The 27,502-nt window shown below is 36.8% G+C and overlaps 5 protein-coding genes across 8 annotated transcripts; 1 reads left to right on the plus strand and 4 right to left on the minus strand.

The window, feature by feature from the left end:
* Positions 1–1,927: 1,927 nt before the first annotated feature.
* LOC122022741 (probable folate-biopterin transporter 7) lies at positions 1,928–5,142 on the minus strand. Of its 2 annotated transcripts, none has more exons than XM_042580830.1 (2): positions 4,790–5,142; positions 1,928–3,113 (listed from the first exon to the last, which is right to left on the minus strand). In XM_042580830.1, the coding sequence occupies exons 1-2, from the start codon at positions 5,040–5,042 to the stop codon at positions 2,062–2,064; spliced, it is 1,305 nt and encodes a 434-aa protein (XP_042436764.1). In that variant the 5' UTR covers positions 5,043–5,142; the 3' UTR covers positions 1,928–2,061. The 2 variants fall into 2 exon arrangements, with proteins under 2 accessions (XP_042436764.1, XP_042436765.1); XM_042580831.1 differs by lacking the exon at positions 4,790–5,142 and adding an exon at positions 3,336–4,789.
* A 466-nt stretch (positions 5,143–5,608) lies between these two features.
* On the minus strand, positions 5,609–11,564 carry LOC122022740 (probable methyltransferase PMT20). 2 transcript variants are annotated; one of them, XM_042580827.1, is made up of 8 exons: positions 11,398–11,564; positions 10,932–11,225; positions 10,290–10,438; positions 9,961–10,156; positions 9,257–9,467; positions 7,959–8,628; positions 6,760–6,837; positions 5,609–6,058 (listed from the first exon to the last, which is right to left on the minus strand). In XM_042580827.1, exons 2-8 carry the CDS (start codon positions 11,199–11,201, stop codon positions 5,845–5,847), a joined length of 1,788 nt encoding a protein of 595 aa, XP_042436761.1. In that variant the 5' UTR covers positions 11,202–11,225; positions 11,398–11,564; the 3' UTR covers positions 5,609–5,844. The 2 variants fall into 2 exon arrangements, with proteins under 2 accessions (XP_042436761.1, XP_042436762.1); XM_042580828.1 differs by lacking the exon at positions 11,398–11,564 and having other exon boundaries at positions 9,961–10,073; positions 10,932–11,071.
* Positions 11,565–12,821: 1,257 nt separating this feature from the next.
* LOC122023519 (acyl-CoA-binding protein-like) lies at positions 12,822–14,235 on the plus strand. Its single transcript, XM_042581648.1, has 4 exons — positions 12,822–12,960; positions 13,255–13,372; positions 13,813–13,875; positions 13,959–14,235. Exons 1-4 carry the CDS (start codon positions 12,949–12,951, stop codon positions 14,036–14,038), a joined length of 273 nt encoding a protein of 90 aa, XP_042437582.1. The 5' UTR covers positions 12,822–12,948; the 3' UTR covers positions 14,039–14,235.
* A 243-nt stretch (positions 14,236–14,478) lies between these two features.
* On the minus strand, positions 14,479–20,808 carry LOC122023518 (urea-proton symporter DUR3-like). The gene is made up of 8 exons (XM_042581647.1): positions 20,402–20,808; positions 19,707–19,814; positions 19,437–19,615; positions 19,128–19,348; positions 17,788–18,050; positions 16,749–16,987; positions 15,481–16,130; positions 14,479–14,993 (listed from the first exon to the last, which is right to left on the minus strand). Exons 1-8 carry the CDS (start codon positions 20,579–20,581, stop codon positions 14,689–14,691), a joined length of 2,145 nt encoding a protein of 714 aa, XP_042437581.1. The 5' UTR covers positions 20,582–20,808; the 3' UTR covers positions 14,479–14,688.
* Positions 20,809–22,316: 1,508 nt separating this feature from the next.
* On the minus strand, positions 22,317–25,908 carry LOC122023517 (transcriptional repressor ILP1-like). 2 transcript variants are annotated; one of them, XM_042581645.1, is made up of 2 exons: positions 25,754–25,908; positions 22,317–25,669 (listed from the first exon to the last, which is right to left on the minus strand). In XM_042581645.1, exon 2 carries the CDS (start codon positions 25,643–25,645, stop codon positions 22,850–22,852), a length of 2,796 nt encoding a protein of 931 aa, XP_042437579.1. In that variant the 5' UTR covers positions 25,646–25,669; positions 25,754–25,908; the 3' UTR covers positions 22,317–22,849. The 2 variants fall into 2 exon arrangements, with proteins under 2 accessions (XP_042437579.1, XP_042437580.1); XM_042581646.1 differs by having other exon boundaries at positions 22,637–25,672; positions 25,754–25,886.
* Between the last annotated feature and the right edge of the window lie 1,594 nt (positions 25,909–27,502).

Genomic DNA, 27,502 nt, shown 5'->3' on the forward strand with positions numbered 1-27,502 from the left:
CTGTTGGATTCCTGTTTTGTCATATATATATTTTTTATCATGTAATTAAGATGAAAATGAAATGAATAAAATTTAAGCAGATTCCGTCCAAATAAGCAAGAGAAATGAAATGGAGTGAAAGTAAACCAATGCAATTTAAACTATTTCTTTTCTTTTAAACATATTTTGTTATAAATATTTATAAATGTTGTTCTTCATGTGTTTTCATATATATTTTAAAAAATGAATTAAACATGTATTTTATATGTAAATGAGTTCTTATGAAAGTAAATATCAAATTTATGGAAAATTTTTTTGTTCATTTACCAACCCTTTGATTTAATGAAATTTATTTGCATGGAAAAAAAATATAAGTTGGTAAATAATGATATTAAAAACGTGGGGCCTGGTTTTAGTCCCTTGGGGCCACCGCTAGCTGTCTCTACGTGGACAGGAGCGTCGGTGGGAAAGAAAGAACTATGCCGCCGACGCGCTGCTCTTGTCGCAATGCACGACAAGCATAAATTCCGTTGCTGAGTCGGCATCAAGGAATGCATTATAATAATAATGTAAATAAAAATATATAACGAAAAGGATAAACTGGCACAAATTTGAAGTATGAAAGCAGTCAAAAGCCAAACTTTTACAAAAGAATCAAAAGGATGTGTTGAAACTTTAAAGTAGAGATGTTAAAGAGAGCAATGAAGTGAAAAAGAAGTTTATGTGACAAAAGGTGACTTCCCAAATTCTCTTAAGATTATTCTCCCAATAATTCGATCCCTATTCTTATATAATATATAGACCATCTACAACTAAATATCAACTTGGCTATGTCCTTGGGACAAGTTCTCATTCAATTGAATGTGTTTAGATGTCAATAAGTCTTATTATTTAGGAATATTAAATAATTTTAAGGTGCATTTGGTTCAAGTTATTATGTATAATTTTGGTTATGTGATTACCTGATAATCACATAATCAAGATTATAGGGAATAAAACATAATCAAATGTTGTTTGGTTCAATCCAAGTAATACAATATAAACTTGTTTGTTTGAAGGTTTAATGAATAATCTAGTTTAATATTTTACTATATTACCCTTATTAATATTAATAATAATAATAATATTATTATTATTATTATTATTATTATTTAAACTCTCCATTTATTTTTTACCTTTTCTTTTTTACTTTTTCTTTATTTCTATATATATTTTTATTTTGTTTGTTTTTTTTTATGTTTTTTAGTTTTTTTACTTTTTTATTTTTATTTTTTAAATTTTTTTTACTTTTTTATTTTTTATTTTAATTATTATTTTTAATTTTTTTACGTTTTTTGTTTTTTTAAATTTTTTTTATTTTTTAAATTTCTTTTACATTTTTTATATATTTTTATGTTTTTAACGTTTTTTTATTTTTTTTACTTTTTAAAATTTTTTTTTTATTTTTTTTAGTTTTTAATTTTTTCTCATTTTTTAAATTTTAAATTTTTTTTTAAGTTTTTAATAAATTTTTATTTTTTTAATATTTTTTATTTTTTCCTTTACATTTTTCTTTTTTGTTACATTTTTCTTTTATCCGAGGATATTTTGGATAAAAAAATTCGTTAACCCTGGAATCAAGAAAAATCGAAATTTTTCGATTCCTGATTGCATGTTTCTTTTACTGACGTGTCAGACATAAAACATTACTCGAGAATCATCGATTATCTAAATCAAACAGAAATTTTATTGATAACCTTGAATGAATAATCAAAATTATCAAGAATAATCTCCAACCAAATAGGGTCAAATACACCCTAGACGTTAAGCAACAATTCACAAATCAACTAGAGAAAAAGCATATTAAACCACTTCATTTATCATCAGAATTCTTCACAGGAGTGTCTTCCAGTTTCAAATGGGCAAGGAAATCAAAAAGCAAGATCACAATTAATACAACAACAAAAAATAAAGTAAAAAAAAAAGAGAGGAAAAAAATTTAATTCAAATGTCACTTGGTCAACACTTGGGCAACTACAATTAAGTTTTTTTAATGAAAAAACCGATATATTCTATGAAAAGAATTTACAAAAAAACTTTAGTCTAATCTTCTTTCTTCACAGGCCTGCTGACATCTGGGACCCACGATATCAAACAGAGAGGCAGCAGTGTGCAAAAGGCTTGTATTAGGATTGCAACCGGAAAATATGAGAAATTATCAGCAGCAGATACTCCAACTGATGCAGCAAGAGCCACCCCGAAGTAGCCACTGATTATATTAGCAAGCGCTATTGCTGACATCAGAAATGCCATGACTGACGCTTCACACCCAGCCGGGCACATAGCTGCCATGAGCACGCTACTAGGAAGAATCTTGAACAAGAGCAAAGCTTCAGATAATCCTGAGAAGATCACCACGTACACCGAGTCTGGAATCCCCATAGCTCGGTAAGTCCCTTTGACGAAAAAGACATCGGATACCATGAACATAGCGACAGTGGACTGCAAGGCGAATAAAATTTTCTTTGCAGGGAACTTCTTAAATTGCTTGTTATAAGCGATACTCCATATGAGCAATGCGACTTGACCAAAGACCTTGGAGAAGCCAATGACTGAGGACGGGAGATTTAGGTACTGAGTCTGGTAGAAGAACATAGTGCCATTCAACAGCGGGACAATAGCATAAGATGTTGAAAACCACATGATGGAATGATAAATTTCTGGCTTGTGAAGAGCAACGCCTAATTCCGATATCTGTTTCCAGATGCTAGTTGATTTTGATTGATGGCTTATCTTCTTGGGAAGGTTAAGCGAACTCTCGGAGACGCTGATCGTCAACAAGTATTGGATAACCAGTAGGACCGCAAAGAAGAGGAACATAGTTTTTGGAGGGACGTGACTGAGGGCAAGGCCACCAAGGAGATTTCCAAGACCGCCTCCAATAGAGCCAAACATATGAACAAAGGACTGAAGCTGACCAGATTCTGATGGAGTATGTGATTGCTTTCCAGCCTCAGCAACAATGGCATCGTTGGCAACCTCAGCTATAGAGGCTCCAAGGTTTCCAAGGAGGAGAAAGAGAGTGAGGATGGGAATAGAGAGGTATGTTGCAGGTAACGTAGCAATTGCAATCCATGAGAGTACCTGCAAAAGTGCTGTAGATGGAAGTGTAGTTGGGAAATAGATCAACAACACAAAGCAAAATATACAACTCAAAGATAATGGAATTGAAAACATCTTTTGTATAGTTTAGCTAGGGTATAATCATACAAAAACAGTTTACACTTGAGAAGCATGGATTTTGCAAAGAGAGTTGGTTTTGACATTTGGTGAAAATTGGACTTCTTTCAAAATAATTCAAGCTATATGAAGATTACCTCTATATCTTAAGAGGAACAAATCTCTGCTCCCTTTTACAAACAGATTTAAATGAACAATGGAGCACATCTACAGAATCTGGAACAGTTAAAGAGAGCAGATTTCACCATTACATATCAGAGTTTCAAAAAGTAAATGATACTTAATTGCATACCCACAGGTACCAGTGCATATGCTGTCCATATATATACATATATACATAGTGATTCAAGCAATACGAAAATTGTGCTTCCTGTAGGTCTGTTTGGGTAAAACAGTTTTTAATCAAATCAATATTAGCTTGAACTTTAACAAGTTAAACTTTTGTTCAAATATGTTTTGCATAATCCTTAAGACAGTGATTAGTGATTGCAATGCAGTTATCATTGTATAATCCTATGTGGCCGCATAAAACAAAGGTACAATCATTATTTTTTAAGAAGAAATGCCAGCGTAAATCTAGAAGAAATGAAACAATTGGATGAAGATTTTCAAAAGTGAAGTGGACAGAATTTTTAGCGAACTCAATGAAAAAGTCAGTTTCTTAAATTTTAGAATACATTAAATTTTCTTTACTTTTTCCAGGAAAAGAAAAGAAGAGAGTCAAGAACATGCCAATTCGTCTTCCCAAAGCAAAGGCAAAACTCTAAACTCACCGACCATTGTGGAACACTAAATTTCTAGTTCTTCCTTTTTTAATCCCCCCAAAAAAACAAAGATCATAATTCATACAAAGTGGCAAGTACAGTGCATTTCAACCGAATTATATACATTAAGAAAAAAGAAGGTAGGGCAAACTATTAATATGCATGACATATAGTCTAAGTAGAGTTCAAAACAAATTGCCTTGCACATCAAACAAGATTCAATAACCAATTTCGTGAGATATACTGTATATGCTCAAGTAGATGATTCATATAAAATCTCCATTCATGGTATCATATTCATAGAATCATAATTATTGAAGTGAGTTCTCTTTCATAGGAACTCGAGTGCTTATTCATCTTCTTATGATTTGACTCCTTTTTGTTTCCTCTTCCTCGTGCCTTAATTTAGGGTGTTAACTTTTTTTTTTTGCTCAAGTCCTTTAAGTGAATTGAAGAATGGAATCAACCAATGGTCCCTAATTCAATTTCATTTTTTCCATGATTCCATTCTGAATTTGAAGATTCCAGAATTGGTCTTCTCTGATCAGATTCAGTTGATTCTTTGAGACACTATTAGGATACGTGACTAGAAACGTAAAGGGCAGGGGAAAGGGGCATTCCACCGGATTCCACTCGTCACATAAAACGTTAAACATCGCCCTAGAACACATTAGCTCCACCAAAAAAAAGTCAAAAGACAAGCAACGCTTAACGAAACCGACACCGACCTCTAGCTCTATGCAGCTCACTCGGTCCGTAGGAACAAGGGATCCGCGATTCCCAATGAAAAGGGGATGACGAAAAAAGAGAAAGCAAAGAGGAGGTACCTCCGATGGCCACGTAGGGGAGGCGGTGCTGGCCGTTGATGCTGATGGCATCGGAAAGGATGCCGATGAGGGGCTTGGCCACCATGGGGAGGTTGGCGGAGTTCTGAAGGATCTGAAGCGACGAGGCGGCGACGCCGAGCCCGTCTATGAGAAAGTAGTTCACGCCAAGCCACGGGAAGCACCGGAAGCCCTGGACCAGGAACCCCATGCCCAACACCTTCCTCAACAACGCCTCCTGCCCATTGGCGCCCATCGCTCTCCGCCTCGTTCCCTCTCTCTCTCTCTCTCTCTCTCTCTCCCTGTCCACGCGTAGCCGATCGCTCGGTTTGCCGAGGATGTTACGGAGTCGGAGAAGGAAGGAGGCGATAATTTATAGTATTAAAGAAACGAAAGCGGCAGCAATAACGTTTCCTTTTCCACCGGTGCCACGTATCGCCGTCCATGTTTTCCGAGGGATTCGAAACTGGGGCCGTTTTAAATAATCCATTCTCGAGCCATCACTTGCTGACACGTCGAAAAGGAACCAGACACGTGTAATGAAGAGAAAGGATGGAATTGAAAGAAGCGGATCAAGAATCGCAAAACCGTCTAAATTTATTCCAAGAAAAACTCTAGTAGCAATGACTGATGATGACTTATTTGAATATTAACTCACTAAAAAAATAGCTACGTGGCATTATAAAACGGCATTAAAGATGGCTTTAATATTTCAATGCCGTTTCTTTATTTTATGTATTTTTTTCCTATTTTTGTATATACTTTTTTGTTAAGCTGGTGTTAACTCCTGCAAGTTGATTTGGTAATGCAGAATGAAATAAGTTGACCATGAACCTGAAACTCGCTCCTACAATAACCTGGTGCATACATACTACAGCTAGTTTCCTAAGAATACATATGAATATCCGAATTTCCGAAACTTTGACTGGCCGGTAATCTCTCCCAGTTAAATGAACTAGAACCTCTGCTTGACATTGGCATGTATAACTACGCACCAAGAAAATCTCTGCTTGACATGGGAATTCGTCTGAATCTAATAAACCTTTCCAAAATCTGGCTCATTGATCACTGGCATACCAAAGTCTCTTCTGGCATATTAGTATCTTCTCCTTGGATATGTTGTACTCGGTGACATGTTCTTCACAATCCCATCTCATCCCCTTGGCGATGGTCGCTATTGCATCGATAAAATAGTACGATTCACGAACTATTGCATACCCCGTTGGACGAAGTATGCGGTCCATCTCAAGGAGCACATATTTCATTTCACATCTGTAGATTGAAGAAGAAAAAAAGTGATATATATAATATAGAAAATAACTTGCAGCTGCTGTGGCGAATTGGTGAAATTGGCAAGAGGAGTGCAAAACAGATACCTTTCCGATCATATAAACTGTTTGTATGCAGCAAACAACAAGATATCAACTTCAATCCATGTAAAGAGATAGTGTCTCAAAATTTGTAAGAAGAAAAGAGCTACAATTGTTTCTAACAAAACCAAATATTTATCGAATTAATGAACAAGAGTATTTGCGTGTGTGTCGTAAATTGAATAGGCCATTTTGATATATCCCATTTAAACTTCACAATCTCATTGCTTTTGAAAGACAAAAAAACCTTGATAAAATGAATCAAAGATGTGAGGTAAATTCCAAGAGGTCCGGAACTGTCTAGATGGGAGTTGTCGATAGATTGACAATCATACCATCTTGATCTGACTATGGACCAGTGTATTATCTTTGGTCGAAAAGTAGCTGAACTTTTGATACATAATAGACTCACTTAAGAGTGAGGGTATTATGCAATCATATACCAACTATTTTTCAGCCTTTTGAATAGAATCACACAATCACATCTAGATAGAAAGTAACATACATAATATAGTTTTCGTCAGACATGGATATCCAATGAAAAAGATGAGCAATATCATTATCTATAAGAAAGAATACAATAAAGAAGTAATGGAACTATACCTGTGACTTTCGGCTGTAAACAGACCATCCAAATGCAAGAGATCATAGGTCCGAGGATAAGTTGAGAAAGGCTCACACCTAAAATGCACAAATATCAAAAGTAATTAGGACTTCATCCTGACTATTGCATGTACCTTAACTATTTGAAAAGAAAATCTTCAAATGCAAAAAGTCACAAGATATCCAGTTAAGGATCTTCTACAAGCATTCTATATATGATTGAGATCACCTTCAGGTTACAGAATGATCTCATGTAGATTGAATAGGTTTTCCACAGATTGATGATGCACATCATGCTTTTTTATTTTGGAGACAATCTAGAATTACAGAAGTAAAATAACAAAAACTGCAATCTGATCAAGTGTATAGATAGAATCCACATGTTGCATGTCGGGCTTGTTTGGTTCAAACAGGAGATGGTTGAATGGGCATTGATCCTATTGCAATTGAATATATGTAGATTACCTCCATTTATGAATTTATCCTATAAATTTACTTGGTAATGCCAAAATACCCCCCTAGAGTTTATGATCATCAAAATGACTCCCCACTAAGAGTTTTGAAACTCATGTCATTTTACCTCTCAATCATTAATAGTGTTTAATTAGTTAATGAAATGCTGGCATGGTAGTTTTCAATTTCAATGAAATTATGTCACCTGTTTGCTGTGTGATCATTCTTAACTAACTTAACAATGTTAATGGTTTACCCTTAGTGACATGAGCAAAACATGTGTGAAAGGCTCTAAGGTTAGTTCCAAGAAACGGAGAATTTCAAAAAAGTGAAAGTGAAATGAGCAAATAATCAATAAGATTAAAAGCAAGATTTTACCAATTTTATTTTTCTTTCTAAGCTTTCTACCACAGTAAAAATAAAATGCAGTTCATTTTGAGCTCCTAGAAACTAAAAGCATGTATTTTCTTGCTACAATGGTCAAAATTGAGCATCCAGAGCTCCATGAGAAAATGAGACGAAGGTGGACATATGCAGAAACAAAAAAGAAAGGTTTTGATTGATCCTGGTCAAATTTCATATAGCAAGTGTAAGAACTCAGCAAAATTTCACTTGATGAGAGACAAGCTTTCCAAACAAAATATGCACGAGACTATGATGTATGAGAAACACTTGAATGATGCTGATAAAATATATAGGCATATAGCCACTCAGAAATCCAAGTTCTGTGCATATTTGTTACTAACCAATCATGATAGGTGCCGATTAATCCTCTATCATAGACAATTCCAAGAGAATTTGAACCGTAAGAAGATACGATGTTCATGACCCATACTGGAGAACCAATGAGAATTGCCGCAAACCCTCCATACAGTGTATTCATATCCATAACATTCCGAATTTGATCACTTCCAAGAGCAGGAAGCAATGTCTTGTAATGTTTCACCCTGGCCTTCCATTTGTTGTTATCATGCTTAAACCCACCACGATTGCCATTGTACACTGAGGAAATCCGTGCTGGGGTTGGGCGCAATCGATTTGGCCATTTTGGTAGAGAGTTCAATCCCAACTTAAACTTTTGGTTTGGAATATTCAGGCATGGCCGCAGTGGAGTGTACCATCCTGAATCTGGGTCAGAGCTGTCATCACACTTGGGCGGAGAGGATGAGGAATTAATTTTCTTATAGCAGCTATGGTCCAGTGACTTCTGCCACACAGAAATATCATCCTTTTGGTTATATAGTTTGAAGCACATGCTAGTCAACGACTTCTTTAATTTGTTGTAGTCTGATCTCTGTTCTTCAATAGTTGTGTTCCAACCTCGCCATCTGTGCTCATAGTTGATAGGTGGACCTGATAGCACCCAGAAGCCTCCAGGTCGAAGTATTCGGTGTATTTCCAGTAGATAAATACCATCTGAGGAATATGATATAAACAAATGTGAAGCGATTGATAGATTCTAAAATGTAAGAGAGCTCATTTTACTCAAGCAGCCTGAATTAGGTCAGAATTAACTGGGATGATGAATAACAACAGTGATACAATGACAAAAATTCCCTCACGATGTCAAAAATTAATAAATAAAGTCCTGAAAGCTCCTTCAACGGGACACTTATTTGGAAAAAAAAAGTTTGATAAATATTAACGAGATAATTTATTCAAATGTGTGAACTAATTTCAATGCAAGCCATGAAAGCTTCAGATAAACAACCAGTATTTCTAATATGTTTGTCCATGGGCGACCTAGTTTACAAGCTAAAGTGAGAGTGAAAAGAGTTTCATAGTCAAGGAGGTGAGGCAGCATCTAGCAACTTAATCACAGACTCCTAACAAATTATACATTAAAATATTACATTTTTTACAAGGATATGATAATCAAACCATCATGAAATGTACAAATCTTCAAACACAAATGCAAGTTTATCCTTTCAGACACTTCACTATCACACCTTGTAACTCACAAGTTTAAAGAAGTTCAAGATAAATATAGAAAACAAAAATAGTATGATAATCACTTTAGCAGTTGCAGGTAGAGAAATCTCACCGAACTCTGTCCAGGGGATGAGACATCTGGAGCAGTGAGCCATATCAAATGAATTTGAAGGAAAAGGAAGACGCTGAGTAGAAATGATGCCTAAGATTGCTGGAATACCTCGTTCAAGAGCAAACTGTACTTGAGCCTCATGATTATCTCTAGGTGCAAGTGAAATAGTTAAAATGCCATGATCTAGCAAATCGCCTCCCCAGCTCGCGACCTATTTAGGGAAATTGAACAAAAGACTGGAACTCATAGCACACACAGGCATTAAATGTATTTAAGTAGAACATCGTCTCGTAAGCTAACTTAGATTGGGAAGTATAATAAAATTCAAGTCCACGGCGACACTATATGCATTTTATACAGGACACTATCACAAACTAGTCAAATGAATCAAATTATTCTTTGGCTTAAAAACCCAATGCCCAAATGAAAAGTTGGAAATGGAATAAAGAAGATGATAGCAAACTTAGGAGTAAGGAGAACCAAATGCTCTTACATATACATCTACTCCATACACATAAAGAGTGAAAAAAAAATCTGGTTCATCGAGTAATTATGGAAAAGTGAGAAATCATCATAATAATGGATTTCAGACAGCTAAAAGTTTAACTGTCTGCAAATATCTGAAAATGGTGAATCTAGCAAATACAAAAAGGAAAAACTGTACAATAATTTAGGCCATGAGTTAAATAGTTAGTTGTACATACACCACATCCAGTATCAATGGCAGTTCGGACAGTTCCATTCTTCATTCCAGGAATCAGATTTTGCATCAGTTTTACATATGCACCAACTCCATTTGGGAACATGGTACCTCCACCTGGAAAGAAGAATTTGTCACCTTCTTTCCTTAGCCAGTGTTGATTTGATTTTTCGTTGTTTATCCAATCATAAGGAACATTCCTAAAGGACAAAATAAAGAGAAGCTAATCTTTGAAGACATGATACTATGAAGGCCATCAGCAAACACTACTGCATTTACTGAAAGAAGTAGAATATGAGAAAATGGACACACAGAATAGCAAAGAGGATGTACCTGTACCAACATTCTCCTTTGCTCTTTGGCCATCGGATTGGTGGTTTATATCCAACGGGAGGAGGAACCAAACATTCTTTCCTGTCAACCATTCGTGGGCAATGCCGTTCCATAAAAGTAAGCCTATATTTACCATATTTCTTCCATCTCTGAAAAGGAAATAAGAGGGAAAAAAACATCCTCTGTGAAAATATATGGTTAAATTAGAGTGCAGCATTTCAAGCTAATCACTCAAAATAATTATGTCCTCCTTTGTAGACAGTAAAACAACTAGAAGCTTGAAGAGAACATAAATAACATTGACAACTATGATGCAGTTAACTGACATTAGATGGAATAAATCTTTGTAAAGTATCTAAAATATATGCTTCCGTAGAAAAGTCATAGAACCTACTATAACACGCTATCAAAGGGGAAAACATTCTAGAAAATTATATGAGAAAAGAGAATTGAACAAAAACATAAACACAAATTGTTAAAAGAAAACACAACAGCTAGAGATTGACCAGATAAGTTCCTCTAACCCCTTCATTGTCACTATAAAAATCATTATATCCGGATTTAAATTGAGATTGATTATTTAGTTTTAACAAAAGGCCTTCACTCAATTCTAGCATTAGAGACGGGCAATAAATTGTGTACCTTAGGATCCGTGCACGGCGTATAATCTTGATAATCCAAACTGCACTCCGCGAACTCTACATTCTTAATTTTGAGAGGAGCTACTCTTGTATCATGGTGGGACTGTATTACAGGAGTAGCATCACGCTTAAAGTATCTGTTTTTCTCAGAACAAAAGATGCTTCCAAGATAGAAGGAAAATCCACATAGGAATAAAAACGTTAAGGTAATTTGGGCAATCCTATAATTCTTGTCAGGGTTAACCCCTGGCTTTAAATCTTTGTTCTTCATTTCGATCCTTCTAAAATTTAAGGCCTGCAGCAATCAAGCATCATAGTAAAGCAATTCATATGAGATAGCTAATTTTCGAACGAAAACTGCAGTCTGAAAAGAAAAAGAACTTGCTAAAACGTTGTGAATGATGTACAAAACAACCAATTTCACAGACAAAATCAAAATCAAAAAAGAAAATGTTGGTAAAATGTACCTGGAGGAGGACGGTCGGAAAGGCCTTCGATCAACCCGTCGTGCAGGTAACGACCACAGAGTCACAGATCTATCTTCGATGTATCGAAAGCTTGCACAGATCTATCCCCGTCTCCCTTTCTTCACCCTCACTCCCCAGTCCCCCCACTCGCTGTCACTCCTAACGCGACAAAAAGGCTGAAGAAAAATTTCATTTTGCACCCCAGAATTTGTTTCCCGTTCATTTCACCCTCTGATTTAATACATTTGGACAAAAATAAAATAAAAATTAACTCATTAGCTATTACAATATAAAAAAATATTTTAATACTATTATAAATGTTTTAAATTGTGGCAGTTCATAATTACTACAGCAAATAGTAACTAAAATTAATTAAATTCTTCTAATTTAATTAAATGACTATTTATAAAATATAAAGTTATCAATAATATATAGTTGTGTTTAGGAGTGTAAATGAACCAAGTCGCTCGCGAGCTATTCGAAGCTTGATTCGATAAAAGCTCGTTTGAGCTCGTTTAATGAGGCTCGTTAAGATAAACAAATCAAGTTCAAGATTCACAATATTCGACTCGTTAGCTCGTGAACACGTTCGCTAAGCTCGTTAAGTAACTTTTAAATAAAAAAATAATAATTTTGATATTTAATTTATAGATTTTACACTCTATTTATGAAAAATATAGATAAATATATTAAATTTATTTATTAGAATAAAATTATAAATTGTAATAATATTATTATAATTTTCTCAAAATATATAATTTAGTTTTTAATAAATATTTAAATTTATGATTTATATTTATTAAGCTCGTTTAGGTTCGAAAAAGTTCGAATAAACTCGTGAATCATGAATATATTCGTTAAATAAAACTCGAGCTCGGCTCGATTATAAATGAGTCAAGCTCTAACATTTAAGAGTTCGGTTCGACTCAGCTCGGCTCGACTCGATTCGGCTCAGCTCGGCTCGATTACATCCCTAGCTGTTACTGAAAATAGGAAAGGTAAAATGCAAAAGTAATTCATAAATGCAATGAAAAAACAAACAAAATACTCGTACGACGGCACGTGCACACTGCAACCACTTATTTAAGGCCCATCTGCCACGAAAACATGCCAGACTGTCGTGGCCAACGAGTGTCAGCCAATGGTTGATGCGCACGTGGCATGCATGCGACAGCGTTGCGTATCGATGCTGTTCTGTGTTCCAAGACACGTGCGTTTGGTTTGCACCGTTTTCATTTTCATTTTCTGGAAAACGCGCGTTTTCTAGAAAACAGAAAACGACTTTTTGTCATTCTCTGTTTTTCTAGAAAACGATAGCTAATTTTTTAGAAAACGCGCGCAGAAAACGCAAACCAAACACCATTTTCCAGAAAACGCGCGTTTTCTAGAAAATGAAAATGGAAAACGCGCGTACCAAACGCCCCCTAGCTTCTGTGAAACCAAAGCAACTTCCTCTTTGGCGTCTCTGTATATCAGTCCGCCTCATCCCTGGCTTCTTGCGAAGGAAGCAAACAGATCGACAGCGGCAAAAAGGAGGAGAAAGCAGCGGCGATGGGCTTGAAGGTGCCAATATCTTTCTCCATCTATCTCATCATATCTCCCGTTCCAATCAGATCGCGATTTATCTTGACGTCCGGGATATCGAAAATTTTCGGTTTGGGGAGTGAATGATACATCTCGATGCAGATCTTTTATTTTTTTTTGTGATTTGTACGGATCGTTTCTTTTGAGAAATAATAATTTCATGATGAATGGTCTGCGTTGCATCAGAAGGCCGATCTTTCTTCTCAAATAGGATAAGAGATAGATCTCGCCTCATCTTTGCTCATATTGGTCAATGCATCACACTTGCTGCAGGAGGAGTTCCAAGAACATGCCGAAAAAGCCAGGACTTTGCCTAATACTACTACTAATGAGAGTTTGCTGATCATCTATGGCCTCTACAAGCAAGCAACGGTTGGACCAATTAATACTAGTACGCGTTTCCTGCTACATTATCTTTGGAATCCTTGTTTAGTATCATAGATCCGTTTTTGATAGATTTTGCGTATATTATTCTCTTATTTGACTTGCTCTCCAAAGCGTACAATCTTCTAACCATGAGTTATAAGTATAATTGGACCTCTGTTATATTAATGACAATTGTAGTTCATGTTTTAGGGGTATCCAAATTTATATCTTTAGTCCATGCTTTAGTCTTTCAATTCATTTAATATTGAAAAGAGAAAATCTTCCTCACTTAAGTTGTTTTCTGTTTACGTTTGAATGAAATTTCACAAGTTCTAAAATGGTATCATAGTCGTATAAACTCCTTAGTTAATAATCCCTTGCCAAGTTCAAGATTGCCGTAAGCCTACTTTGAGTTAGTTTGGAATCAGATCTCAAAATATCTTAATAATTAAGATTGATTTGCAGGTCGCCCTGGAATATTCAACCAAAGGGACAGAGCAAAGTGGGATGCCTGGAAGGCAGTTGAAAGTTTGAGCTACTCTCAAAATTAAATCTTTCTTCACTAAATCAATGTTTTGTATGCTTATTTTCTAGCTTCTTCTTACCTGCAGGCAAATCCCAGGAGGAAGCTATGAGCGACTACATCGCCAAGATCAAGCAATTGCTGGAAGAGGCTGCAGCAGCCGAATAAAACTCTGTTTGAGTGGTATCATCTGCTGCCGTAGTGATTGGTAATCTTATTAGCCTTCCCTTGCATCCACCAAATAAGTAGTGTTTAGTGTTGTTTCTCTTTTGTAACCTGGCTTGGAGCTCACAATCTGTTTCTGAACTCTGTTGCAAACCTGGTATTGTTTACAATTCAATGCAAACTTTCAATATGATTGGTGACGTGATGAGGAACTAAAGTGTGAGCCTGTTGAACAGATCCCCTCAATGTGTTGTGGATAGTTTTAACAAAACATAATATAAAGTATAAACTGCCTCTCATAATAGTTCAAGTTTACAGTGGGCCAAGAGAGAATGCTAAGTTGATATTTTCTTATGCTCAATATAAGATTCATGGGCATCATGCCACAAAATTTAGGAAACATGTGCCTGTGGTAGAATTGATCGAAGATAGGGGTCAATTCGAATCATTGAAAGTGTTACACCATTTTCAGAATAAATCTTATGTCAAACACAGTAATATTTTTGCCGTTAAAATCTTGGAAACAGAACAAAGCTGAAGGAGAAAAGCAAGAGCATAGCTTACAACAAATTATGCACCTTTAGTAAGTAGTTTACACAACACATAATAGACGACATAAAGTCGCGAAGTTCCTCATAGCAAGCAGCCACAGTTCAGCAACCACCACCCGTGATGCCGGCGGTTGCCTCTTCAAAGGAATCAAGTTTCTTGGCCGTGCCCTTTTCCAGTAAGTAGTGTCGCTCGGTTTCTGGCATTGCCAACATGATGGCACGCAGCCGGGAATTCATCTCATCGACCTTTTCAATCAAAGCATCGTTGGTGAACATGCCACTCAAGACACATGTAATTGTCCTCCAGCTTTCCAGTATCGGTAAGACTATGATTAAGGCAGAGGCAATAGAACCCCAGGCAACGGCAATGATTGCCCAAAATGTGAAGTAACCCAAGCTGAACTTTCCTACACAAGATAGAAATAACATTGAACAGACAATGCAATTAGATCAAATAGATTTTCGACACGAATGACAAGTACTTTGTGTTCATCGTAAAGGATTGGTGATCTTTTTGGCATTTTTTTGCATTTTGTAAAGAGACGAGAAGTTCGTTTCAGGTCATGAGCATGTATCATTGTGAATTGTAGGGTTCCTTTTCGTCAAAAAAATAATGAAAGTAAGAATGTTGCAAGCTAACAATGAGAAATTAGACATCTAAAAACTGGGTTGCAAAGTTTCATCCACGAACTGTAACATAAAGAAAGAAGCATCAGGAAAATATCTCACATTTCAGGAACAGTCTGGGAATGCACTTATCTGAAAGGAATTCATAAGACTACACTTAAATAATGAAAAATTTTCAAGTAAATGATATCATAGATGAGTTTTGGCTTCTTTGCGAACACTAATCAACCAATAAAAGTCATGATGGAAAAAGAGTAACAATCTTACTTGCTGGAAGTGAAAGAACTGGCCAAAGTATCACGATGATCGCCGTAAAAGCTGCACCCCATTTCACGATCCAAACTTTTGCTCTCAAAAGTTTTTCCTCCTTGAACTCTTCATCTGGCAAATCAGTTTTTACTTTCTCAACCAGTGTTATTTTCTTTGTAGTTCCCCAGTCATAATCCTGGGGCCAGAAGATGCTACAGACAGCATGAACGAGTCCTCCTGTTAATATTGCTACAAGGTTGCCGGCGAGCATGGGAGCATTCCGACCGGTGGTGTCAAGGTTTACATGGCCATACTCTATGCTTGTCACAGCTAACCAAGTAACTATTCCCAAGATACAACCCATAATTGTTCCGAGCATTGCACCAAATGCATTTGCCTTTCTCCATAGAAGCATAAAAGCTATAGGCATGACTGCTGAGCCAATAATTACTCCCATGGCAAGATACATCCAACCAAGAGAAACTCCAGCCTTGTTCAAAATCACAGCTAAAACACCCATGAATAACCCAAAAGCAAGGACTACTACTCTGGACACTTTGAGAATCTGCTTCCCGGTGGCATTAGGATTTATGTAAGTTCGGTAAATATCGTATGTGCATAAAGAAGAAACAGCTACTAACTCTGCTGAGCCAGCAGAAGTCACAGCCCTGCAACATGTGTTGATGTTTTTAAAGTATCTCTATTAACCATCAATCAATAGTTCATGGTTGGTCAGTCAAGTTACCTATAGCAGATATTTCATTTTAAACTAACATAAAAAATAAATACAAACTTGACTAAAATGATTAATGGTTGGTCAGTAATGATCATCGTTCATTGTTGACAATTTCGTTTCGCTACATTGTGTTGCATGATATTTAGTGAGAAAGATTAGTTTATTTCCTATTGATAGTAGTGCTTTTTAATTGAAACATAACAAGTGCTGAAATTGACTGTAAATTGTAAGAATTATATCTAATTGCACAGTCTCCATAAATATAGGTTTCCTTTACATTTTTTTTTATAATTTTAATACTAATATTGTTTTTATAATTTCATTTCCTATGAATCATGCTTTATATTTTACTTCTATGAACTTGTATTGAAACTAGTACAAAACAATCTGAAATCCTTGACATCTTCAAAAATCTAAAACCCTGAAACTTGAACTGAACTGAATTGGAAAATTTAGATGTGTGTATTTTTTTAGGTACAGATGTCTAGAACCAGCACCAACTTGCAAATATTTGATAATTAAGAGCACTAAACGAAAGTTCAGAACTTACATAAAGAGCATAGTAAGGAGGAGGACAGATCCTGATTTCCCCATCAAGGCAATTGCAGTGGCAGGAGGTACAAGGCCTTTCCCAGCTTCGGTTTCTGTTAATGGAAGATCAAGAGCCAATGCGCCTAAACCTAATGACGTCGCCAAAGAAAATGGTACAGCAAACCAGACAAGCCCACCCAACAAATATCCTTTGTGGGTAGATGATGGCCTTGCAGCTATGGCACTCATCCAATATCCCTGTATAAGGATAGAAAAATTGGTGCTTTCAGCCATATTTTCGTTATGTTTTGACATCTTATCCAAGAGAACTAGATCGTCAATAATATTAATGAAACTGAAAACACAAAACTGTATGACTTGAATCAAGGAACTAGCAATTACTAAACATCACCAAAAGGAATTGTATAATAAGAACTAATATTTTCAACAAAAAAAATCCAATTGAATTGAGAAATTTGTTTATATATGGAAGGAAACAATCTGTGCAGTTTAGCATATACCTACATAATACATGTAGCATTTCTAACTAAGGCAGTTAATTTGAGGTGTACCAAATTCCTGCTACAGCACGGTAAAGCTAGAAGTAATCTTACACTTTAACAAAAGAGATTGCTTTCTACCATTTGAGTTTTAGTCAGCCAAATGTCTACCTAAGTGGTTTGCACCCAAAGATTTTTTGAGTCATCTACATTTATGTACTACTAACCATTTTCTTTTTTTCATAAAAATATTAAAAATCCAGATGTAATTTAGGGTACATGAGGAGTCTGGATTTTTATCTCTACTTAGAAAACTAAATAGTGGACTTCCCACGCAGTGAGAATCTGTCTTGTCCCAGTTCATATTCTTATTAATTCAGAAGTCCTGATTTTGTTAATACTTATCAACTTCTGCATAACTAGGATAGTAGGATTGGGAAAGCCAGTTATGATCAATGTCATAAAATAAAGTTGACAAATACAGAGAAAAAAGACCTAAAGAGGGTTAACATCAACAAGAAAAATTGTATAGCAGAAATGTTTTACAATATTACTTACATTGTCTACAAACACTGTGCCAAAGTTACCAACAATGTTGATGATTCCAAAAACAAAGCCATCTGAACTTAACATGGTCAAGTATGTTCCTTTGTAGTTCCCACTTACAGGTCCACAAGCTTGACCCTTATGAGAAATTGGCTCCTGGCATACCCTTGATTCGCTAGCAACCTTAATAAGATGGTTGTATACAACTTTTGGGCTACCAAGATGACTACTCGCTGTATAGACTAAGTAAACAAATATCACCAAGACAACATGCACTGCATACATGAGGTTAAAGATAGTGAGCATTGCGATAAAGAAAATCACATGTTCCGAAGTGTAACATGGCTCATTTAAGAAAAAGATGAAAACACTTCCAGTTTTAGACAACAACAAAATCAACAAATGATATTAGCTAACTATTTGGAGTTGTGTACATGGACCTTCTCCTGCCATTGAACAAATTTCCAGATTAAGATATACTAAGAAAAAAGCTACATCACAAGTACTTACAGATTCTCAGAATATATATACATGTAGGATCAGGAAAACAATCAGAGGTGAAATCTTCTTATATACCAAGAAAGCAAAATGACAAAGTTGATATGGTCAAACACAAAGACCCGGCAGCAAAATTCACTTATTAAAAAACAAAAGCAATATGGTCATGTCAGTTATAACAATCAAATCCAATTGATGGTGATATGTGGTGAAATACAAACACCAAGACTTATATAGGAATCACTTGGCATTGAGCATTATATTTTTTTATTTAGTATTGAGGAAGTCTAAGTAACAAAATATGAAGATCATGAATTTTCTAAATAAGAGAATTGATTCATTGACTTGAAGGTGCAAACAATATGACTATACCTTGTGGTTACTTGAGTTATATTTGAGTTCCATTAGCACACAAGCTTGAGAGTGCAAGAATTTACTCATGGTCTCACTTAGATTGAGTTATTGTAGTAGGTTTAGTTACATCTTCGATTAGGGCCAACAACATAATTTACTTCACTTGAAGAACATCTCCTAGAGTCATGACATGTAGTGAAATGCAGAGATGAGATATAAGGAGACTTGAGTTACAAATATGCACATTGCATAATGCTTTTTTCTTTTTCCTACCAACGTTCTCATAAGCATTGAAGCCACTTGTGTTTGCCTTTTATGTGTTTCATAGATATTCTTCCGAGCGACACTGAATCCTACAAAGAGGTTTATATATGCATTTTCTGATAGAAGTTAAGCAGACAACAAGAGTTTTGTGGGACACATTTTATTAAAGAAGGCAGTGGGGAAAAAATGATGGATTGATAATGATGAACATGATCTTGCTTAACTAGATTAATTACCTACGACAGAGTGAATGTAACTGGCCAAGAAGGTAGCCTTCAACCCTCCTGCTAATGTATAAACAATCACTCCAAGAGGGATAAGAAAGCTCGCAGCATAGATATTCATGCCAGTGAGTGCGTTGACGACCGCAGAACCACCGAGCAGCAGCATGGCCGTCACGATTATGTTTGTCATGAAGCAGAAAACCAGAAACACGATGTGGGCAGCAGTCCCCCATCTGCGCCCACAAAGTAAACAAACAATGCAATTGCTTAAGCATCTGCAATCAGTTGGTTGCTAAACAAGAAACGTGGGCTAAGGCATACCTCGCTTTGGCAATTTCACAAACAGTGTGAGCCCTAGGCGCCTTTCTCTTGATCTCTATGGCCATGACGCCGAATAAAAGCACCTGAATGGTAGCGCCGCTGGCGTACCAGAAGGGGCCGCTGACTCCATACTCCCAGGCGACGTTGGAGCTCTGGAGAATGGTGGCAGCCCAAGTCCACTGCTCGTAGAGAATCGAACACGCAATTTTAATCTCGAAACAAGGAAAGAATTTATTCAGAAGAGAATGAGCAGGGCAATAGGATCGGTGCCTGGGAGACGATGACGCTGGCGATGAGGCCGGTCTTGACGTTTCTGCCGGCGGTGTTGAACCACTCCGACGTGTGCTGCGATCCCAAGTACCGCTTCTCCAACCACACCTATCCACACGCATTTTTGACAGCAATGAATTTCGGAATACTTTTCTCAATAAAGAAAAACGACAACGATCTTTTTCGATATTTTGACATTAAAAAAAAATCAAAATTAAATTTTGAATCGATCATGTAAATTGCTCCACGGATAAACTTAAAATGACAAGATACTCTTTTTTATTATCTACGAACAAAAGCATATAAACTGGCGATCAAAAGTCAACTCATAAAGTCAACTTTGAGAAGCTGCAGAGCTCGTGTCAGATAGATTCACTTTAAGTTTTTTTTTTTCCTCAGATCTCAACGAATATTCATTGCCGTATCTTGTACGGATCAACGATTATCTGGTGATCAAAATCATAGCAGAATCTGTTCTGCAGGAAGAAATAAATTAGCTGAAAACTAACAAAATCAGCAGCATTTTGACCTCAATTAGGTTCCAAATTGAATTCTCCTCTTCAATAATGCAACACAAAACAACAAAATGGGTCGAGCCTCTCGTTGACTAATTGGCACGAGGAAAGCATGCAATCGAAGCACCTTGTCCCTGCTCTTCTCTAAGGAAAAGGAAGGTAGAGAAAGAGGAGGCGTACCAAGAAGGAAGTGAAGACGGCGAAGAAAGCTCCAAAGCCGAGGACGACGCTGTACCCTACGCCCTGGTTCAGCACTGGTTTGCCCTCGAAGAAGCTGCTCTGCCGCACGCACTGCCCGTCGCTTGACAGCGTGTAATACTCCCCTCCGAAACCCAAGGGAGGGCAAGAGGAAGAAGCCATGGCAGTTCCCTTCCTTCCTTCCTCAAACCAAGCCAAATGAAATAAAAGAAAGACAGTGACTCTGAGAATTTATAGGGACGGCTCGAGTGTGGCAATCCCCACGTCTTTGCCTTGGAAAGTAAGATGAATCAATAGCGTCTCTTGTTTAAAATCTTGGAAAGGGCGTGGTGAAAAATTTTCGTAGATTGTCACTCTCTAGATTAATCGACGGAATATCAACTAAAATAATAATAATAAACAAAATAAAAACTTGGAAAGGGACTACAATTCCTTGTCTCTTTTTCTTCTTTACCTGTGTGGCTACTCTGAAAGTTTGCTTTTCAAACCCGGTATTGATTGTGACTGGCTAAAAAAACTGGACTTTGGAAGCTCTGCATGTGGCTGCCGTTCTGTGTTGTAATGGATGTCGTTGGCCTTTGCCCTCTTGCTAATTTGTAATAGGAGAATAGGAGGATACAGTTTTGAATCTGTTAAAGAAAATGCCAGTTGAGGATGATACATGGAGGCGAAGATTCGGTCCTTGTTGAATCTAAAATCGACCGATATAGATATAACCAAAGCAAACTGAACTGTCCTTTGATGCACTGACAAATGAATCAGCTGTAAACAGTTTCAGTTTGGTTTCCCCTTGTTTTAAATGTTTCGAACAAATTCAGTTTGTTTTCCCTTTTTTAAAATCTTTTAAATGCATCTCCAGTTGAGAATTCAAATAAAGGATGCTTGATTATGTTGCTTGAAGAAATGTTTGAATATAATGTGGTTAAGGCTCATGGAAGTCAAAAATAGCAATTGAGTAGATCGTCATGAAACTGCAACTCATTTTCTTTATGTTATCCATCCATACAGTAGAACTCATCAACAGGAAGCTGATACTAAATATATGCTCTGCGTTCACAAACTGAAAACAAGGGTTGGACAAGCAATCTTAACAATATTGCTCCGCGATAGTAAAATAATTGCATGTGCAAGAAGCAAGGATCTGCACATCTAAGTTCATTTATAATATCAACTTAAGCAGCTACTTCGACAGCAGAGATGAGCTTGGCCTGAAGAAGATTTGGAGAAAACAGAAACAAAATCACTTACTAGAAACTGATGTTCCATCTTTGAAATATTATTTATCCAGCATAACAGTTAAAGCAACCATAGATAACAAAATTTATGAAAAAAAGAACACGTCCGAAAGAAGAGATGAAGTACCATCTTGATCATTTAACTTGAAAAAGAAAGAGAAAAATACGCATCAAAGAAAGGGATATAAGCAAACTGTCATTCAGCATGGTGTTGGGAACTACTGAACTTTAAAACAAGTAAAGAAATATTTAAGGATTTGATTGCTTGGGTAGTAAATATAATGGAGTAAAGTGATAGAAAAGTATACATTAATAATGAGATTCATATGCAATTTGTGAGCGTTTTCCTCCTCTCCTTCATGTCTTTGATCCAAGTAATTGGATCTTAGGCAATAGTTCTTCATTCTTGAGCATTTTCTTGTCTGATAAAATCTTTCAATTGTGTTTGGTAGAAGCAACTACAGGGAAAAAAGTGGTGCAGACAAGGGCAAACTGTTACCATCCGATACTCTAATATATCCAGTTTTTCCCCTTCATTTTGCATGTAGCAGAGACCCAATCTGTCAAAACAATTCTGTTGGAAAAATCTAAATGCAATTCAAAATGATTCAGGCATAAATGCAAGGCTTAGACTTTAGAGACAGATACAGGATCCTCGGTAATAAATCAAAAATAAAAAGATAGCAGATTTACAAGTAAAATGTAATAGCCATTAAAAAGTTGGACACTAACATCTGTCTCTATCCAACAAAAAACAAGACAGTGCAAGCAAATCAAATCTTTTGCTACAAAAAAAAAATGAGATAAAAAAAGTCTGACATGTATATGCAATGAAAAAAGAGGCCTCTAAACAACAGGAGAGATGGAAAGAAAGATAGTACTCTATAGACGATGTCGAGAGGAAATGGATAGGGAAAGCATTCCCTAGTTTGTAATTACTTGAAGGGAATCATGGTCAGGCTTCAAAAAGCTTCTGAAGAAAAATAGATTATCACCTGTGTAATTTTAAAAAGCTTTTGAAATTCCCAAACAAGTTCAATAGATTACCGCCTGTATTATCCACTACAAAACTGAAATCTTGAGATGCTTTTGAAACAATGAAGATCCTCTTTCTTGAAAAGATTTGGTCTATGAGATGTTGCTCTAGGAAGAGTAAAGCTAGATATACAATTACAATAGATTGGCAGCAGCAATATCAGAGTGCTTCTTTGAGTTGAAAGGTTCTCAAAATTGCTCTAGCTTTGTCATACTCATTCAATGACACTAACATATTCTTCAACCGACGAGCAAGCCCACGGGTCTCCTCCAAGCTAACACCCAATGCATGCCTTTTCTCCAACTTGCCCCCTAACTCTGAAATGCAATCTACCAAAGGCTGCAACTTCTGACTAGTCCCTAGTGTGACCTCAGGACCCGACCAAATCCCCACCAATGATGCTATGATTCTTTCAGTCCTCATAATGGCATCATGTATATTAGGCATGATGCTTTTTACATGAGGCAGAAGTTTTCCTCCCAGTAGCTCTTCTAGTGCAAGCTTTTCTAATACAGGCATTGAAAGAATATTTTTCCAAAGGCAAATGTTCCTTAGTAGACGAACAGCCATACCAAATTTATAAGCTGCAAATTGAGCAGCACCTGGCACAACCTTTGTAATTACACTACTCCATACAGGCACATTAAGGTCAGTGATGGCTTCATTCAAGCGAGTATGGATTACAGCAAGTAATTCACGCAGAGCCTTGCTTGAAGCTGGGACATAGCTGATAACCATATTAGTAGCAAAGACAGCACCCTTTGTCCTTTGGGTATTCAATATGTCCCAACAGTGCTCAATTTCATGATGCAAGATGGGAAGGGCAACCTTCTCAACTATTTCTGGAATAAGATTAGCGTCTGCATCATCAGGCTCAAAATCCTGACCTTTTGCTGGCAATCCATAATTAAAAAGAAGCTTGTGCCATTCCATATCAAAGAAATCTGTTGCATCATAAAGAGGATCCCATTTCAAGAGCTCCAACCGCACATATGGAGAAAACAGAGATGGAACACTTATGGAAACATAAGCATCTCGATAACTAGACAGATATTGGTTCTTCCATCTTTCAAACCTTTCTTTCACAATTCTAAGATTTGCATACTCTTCAGATGCATCACTAAATATTTCTTCAGCAGTTTGGATCAGCTCATTCCTGCTAGAAATATACGCATTACTCTCACTATCACTTTCATCAGTACTTAATTCTCCTTCAATTTGCAACAAATTATCCATTTCCATAGATGCAATTCTTTTGGACTCAGCCCGAGCTTTTCTCAGTTTTCTTGACTCTGCCCTCCTTGTAAAATCCATGCGCTTCTTTAAGTTGATGTCTCGTCCAAACTCATCTAATTCGACGGGTAAATCTGCACTTTCTCGAGCAGCAGCAGTGGCAGCCTGGGCAGCAGCAGTAGCAGCAGCTACATAAGCTGAACTAGATCCTTTACTTAAAACTGCAATTGCTGCATTGACAGCAGATTCCACTTCATTATCATCATCTGCTATATCATCAGCTCTTCTTTCGACAACAGCTAAAGCTCGCTTCTCATGGAGTTTCTGCATTTGTTCCTCCAATTCCTCAATTAAAAAGGCCTTGTCATTCAAGAAATCACACATTACTGAAATAAAGTCTCGGAGCTGTTGCATGAAGTTGTACTTGTCATCAGCTTCTTTCAGTGACTTCTCAAGGCTGGAAACTTCGGTTAGAGACTCAGTGATATTGGTGTCTGTCCTGACCAATGAATTCGTAGTTATTTTGTGAGATTCCTTGAGCCTATTGATGGTCTCCTGCATAGCTCGGGATGCAACCTCAGCCTGCTGAGATATGGACAAAACCTCAGCGCTCCTTGAAGCACCATAGGAAGCTGATGTCATGCTTGCCGAGGTCTGATGAGCAACTCCAGGGTAGACACTAGGCTGTGGATGGAGTGGAATAGGAGCGACACTGTAATTAACTCGCTGAGAGGAAGTGTCATCAATTCTCTTTCCGAGACCTTTTCTGAACTGTTCTTCCTCCCATTTCCTCTCCTCTTCATCCTCATCGTCATCGATATTAATGTCTCCTTTCCTGAATCCACCATCCATCTTTCTTTCATCCGTGATAGTAAGCCTCTGATCAATGCTCTCAAAAACTCCCTTCTTCAACTTGTCATCTGCCTTAATCCCAAATAAAGAAATCCTCTCTTGGAAATCAGTGTCTTCTTCATCACTTGAACCGTCAGCAGAAGGACGACTACTTGGCATACCACCATCAAGGGATATGAAATCTGGAGCAGGTTGTCGTGGTTGCTGAAGTTGCTGTCTCTTTGCACGAATGGCTTTTATAGTTTCTGGATCGGGAATAGTCGGAAACTTCGCCCCTGTAAGTGAACCACCATTACTATCATCTTCTTCCAACTCCTCTTCTTCTTCCTCCTCCTCGTTCGTTTCCTGCCGTTTCAGTACGACACCCTCCTGCTTGTCCCTACCTGGTGATGCCTGCTTTAGGAATCCTTTAAGGACGATTACAGGTTCAGCCGGCCTATCAGACTTCCTGGGCTTGGCCTCTGGCACAACAGGCGGTCGCTGGGACCGCGATATGCTTCCCAGAGGCCGAGCGTTCTTCTGAAGCTCGAGGAGCCGCTCCTTGGTATATTCACCGACCTGCGGCTGGACATTGGAAGGGATAGAGGAGGCCAAACGCGAAGCCTTCGAACGGTCCTTCGAGGATGTGAGCCTGTGGACGGAGGCAGCGCCTGCGGAAGAAGAGGGGATCCGGGAGGGGCGGCGGTCGTTGTCCTCCTCCTCGTCGTCAGCGAAGCTGAGCCGCTTGGGGGCTTCCGGCTTGGAAGCCTTGGGCTTGCTTAGGGTTAGGGTTTGGCTTTTAGTGGAGGGACTTGGGACGGACTTCTCCTCGGCGTTAGCATCATCGGACTCGGAGCGGCGTCGAAAGTTCTTAGCTCTGATACTACTCATCGATCCAAAAACCTACAGCGCTCCCTGCTAATTCGAGAACGACACAAAATTGCCGTGATCTTTCTTCCTCTTGAGAAACCCAAGAGAAAGCAGAAGGAATGAACTCACCTCACCGGCCTTTTCTCCCCTCTGTTTCCTTCTCGATCAAACCGTTTGCCCTCTCAGGGTTTCAGATTTGGGGTGACGGCGTCGCGTGGTTGCGTGCGAGATCGGCGGGGAGACGAGGAGGAGGCAGAAAACGGTGACTCTGAGACGGGTTATAATAATCCTACGGGCAGAAGATAACCCTGCTGACCACTTTGACGCGTCTTAATTGATCTGAACCGTCCATTCGCCTGCTGCCCATTTTGACACGTCTTAATTGATCTAAGCCTAATCAAGTTCGGTGGATCCGGACCAGCGATCCTGTTTGAACCGGATCGGTTTAGGTTAATTAGTTCAATTTTAAACTGACTGAGTCGATTTAATCGAAACCTAATAAATGGAATTTTTTCTTACCGAAATTTTTAATAAAAATCGATTAATTTCATTTTTGACTAAATTAAACAGTAATATATTTCTATAAAATTTAAATTTGCGTATGACATTTGACCATCAATATTAAAATATGGTATTATTGGAGTCGTGCAAAATTAGATATTAGATAATATTCAACATCTAAATCCACGATAGTTAAAAAAAAAAAATCCTCACGGGCAGTTGGTTAAACAGTTACAACTTTATTATAATGGGTCAATTTTTAACGGAAGAGTATGCCTTAAAAAAAACTCCAATCCCATAATTTACATTCTTTCAAACAATCTTAAGATGAACAAAATATTTAGCTAATTATTTTGTACTAGAGTGAAAGTTACTGAAAATCGAATTAGAATTTGAATATCCAGATGCAATGAATTAATCCATATATTTTTTAAAAAAATAAATTTCCAAAATACAACTTTTAAATTCAATCTATCCGAACACAACTACATTATCAAAATTTTAATTAAAAAATTTGTCTTAAAATCAACTTCAATTATGTATATAGTCCTCATGTCTAAAAAAAAAAAAAAAACTTTTATTTCCACTCTCTAAAAAAAAAAAAATTATTTCCACTCTCTAACTAAACACAATGAACATCAATTTATCTAATTATTTTTTATATTTTTTAAATATAAAAAAATTTAAAAATAAATATAATTCTTTTTAAATTTAACACATTAAATTAAAATTTAGTATATTTTTTATCAAATTAAGTATGAGTCTTTTTCTATCTTAATTGGATGAAAAATATATTAAATTTTTTTAAAATTATGCTCAATTAAATGTAAAGTAACAAAATATCAAAGAAAATTTTGTAGGTAGGAAATGCAAACAAAATATGTTTGAAATTGTGATTAGAGATTTTAAGATTTTAAAGAATTCGTTTAAAAAGAAATTTAAAAAAATGAATCTCTACACAATTATTTTACCTTTTTATTAGGCAAGTTGCATGTCCCCTACATCTAAATTTCATAAAAATCAATTTAGTACTTGAAGCTAATAATTTTATTAATACTTCAGCAATAACAAGATTAACCGTCAACTAGAATTATTTTGCTTCTACATAAATATAAATTAAGACAGAGATTAATTCGACAAATTATCCAACCGCATACAAAAATTTTCAAAATATCCAAATCACATATCCTAATTTTAAAATTACTAAATTAAATACCCAATACTCATTTTACCCCTTCGCTCATTTAATAAATCGACAGCTAGGCACAAAGCCAAAGGGAGACGATGGCGACGACCAATAACAGATCTAGGGAGGAGCAGGGGTGTGCTTGAGGAGGATATATCCTCTGGACCGCTTTTTTCAGTCCAGAGGATGAA

The sequence above is a fragment of the Zingiber officinale genome, chromosome 9B (genome assembly GCF_018446385.1).
Source record: "Zingiber officinale cultivar Zhangliang chromosome 9B, Zo_v1.1, whole genome shotgun sequence".
Classification (NCBI taxonomy): domain Eukaryota; kingdom Viridiplantae; phylum Streptophyta; class Magnoliopsida; order Zingiberales; family Zingiberaceae; genus Zingiber; species Zingiber officinale.

What these genes read in the sequence shown, in the direction of transcription:
- LOC122022741 (XM_042580830.1), bottom strand. Translation starts at nt 5,042, where the DNA reads ATGGGCGCCAATGGGCAGGAGGCGTTGTTGAGGAAGGTGTTGGGCATG. An exon ending in CCCCTACGTGGCCATCGGAG is followed by an intron (nt 3,114 to 4,789) that starts GTACCTCCTCTT and finishes TTCCATCTACAG; the next exon opens with CACTTTTGCAGGTACTCTCA.
- LOC122022740 (XM_042580827.1), bottom strand. Translation starts at nt 11,201, where the DNA reads ATGAAGAACAAAGATTTAAAGCCAGGGGTTAACCCTGACAAGAATTAT. An exon ending in CCATTGATACTGGATGTGGT is followed by an intron (nt 9,468 to 9,960) that starts GTATGTACAACT and finishes TTCCCTAAATAG; the next exon opens with GTCGCGAGCTGGGGAGGCGA. An exon ending in TTTACAGCCGAAAGTCACAG is followed by an intron (nt 6,059 to 6,759) that starts GTATAGTTCCAT and finishes TTCAATCTACAG; the next exon opens with ATGTGAAATGAAATATGTGC.
- LOC122023519 (XM_042581648.1), top strand. An exon ending in GGTTGGACCAATTAATACTA is followed by an intron (nt 13,373 to 13,812) that starts GTACGCGTTTCC and finishes ATTGATTTGCAG; the next exon opens with GTCGCCCTGGAATATTCAAC. An exon ending in TGCCTGGAAGGCAGTTGAAA is followed by an intron (nt 13,876 to 13,958) that starts GTTTGAGCTACT and finishes TCTTACCTGCAG; the next exon opens with GCAAATCCCAGGAGGAAGCT.
- LOC122023518 (XM_042581647.1), bottom strand. Translation starts at nt 20,581, where the DNA reads ATGGCTTCTTCCTCTTGCCCTCCCTTGGGTTTCGGAGGGGAGTATTAC. An exon ending in GCACAGTGTTTGTAGACAAT is followed by an intron (nt 16,988 to 17,787) that starts GTAAGTAATATT and finishes ATCCTTATACAG; the next exon opens with GGATATTGGATGAGTGCCAT. An exon ending in AGTTCTTTCACTTCCAGCAA is followed by an intron (nt 14,994 to 15,480) that starts GTAAGATTGTTA and finishes TATCTTGTGTAG; the next exon opens with GAAAGTTCAGCTTGGGTTAC.
- LOC122023517 (XM_042581645.1), bottom strand. Translation starts at nt 25,645, where the DNA reads ATGAGTAGTATCAGAGCTAAGAACTTTCGACGCCGCTCCGAGTCCGAT.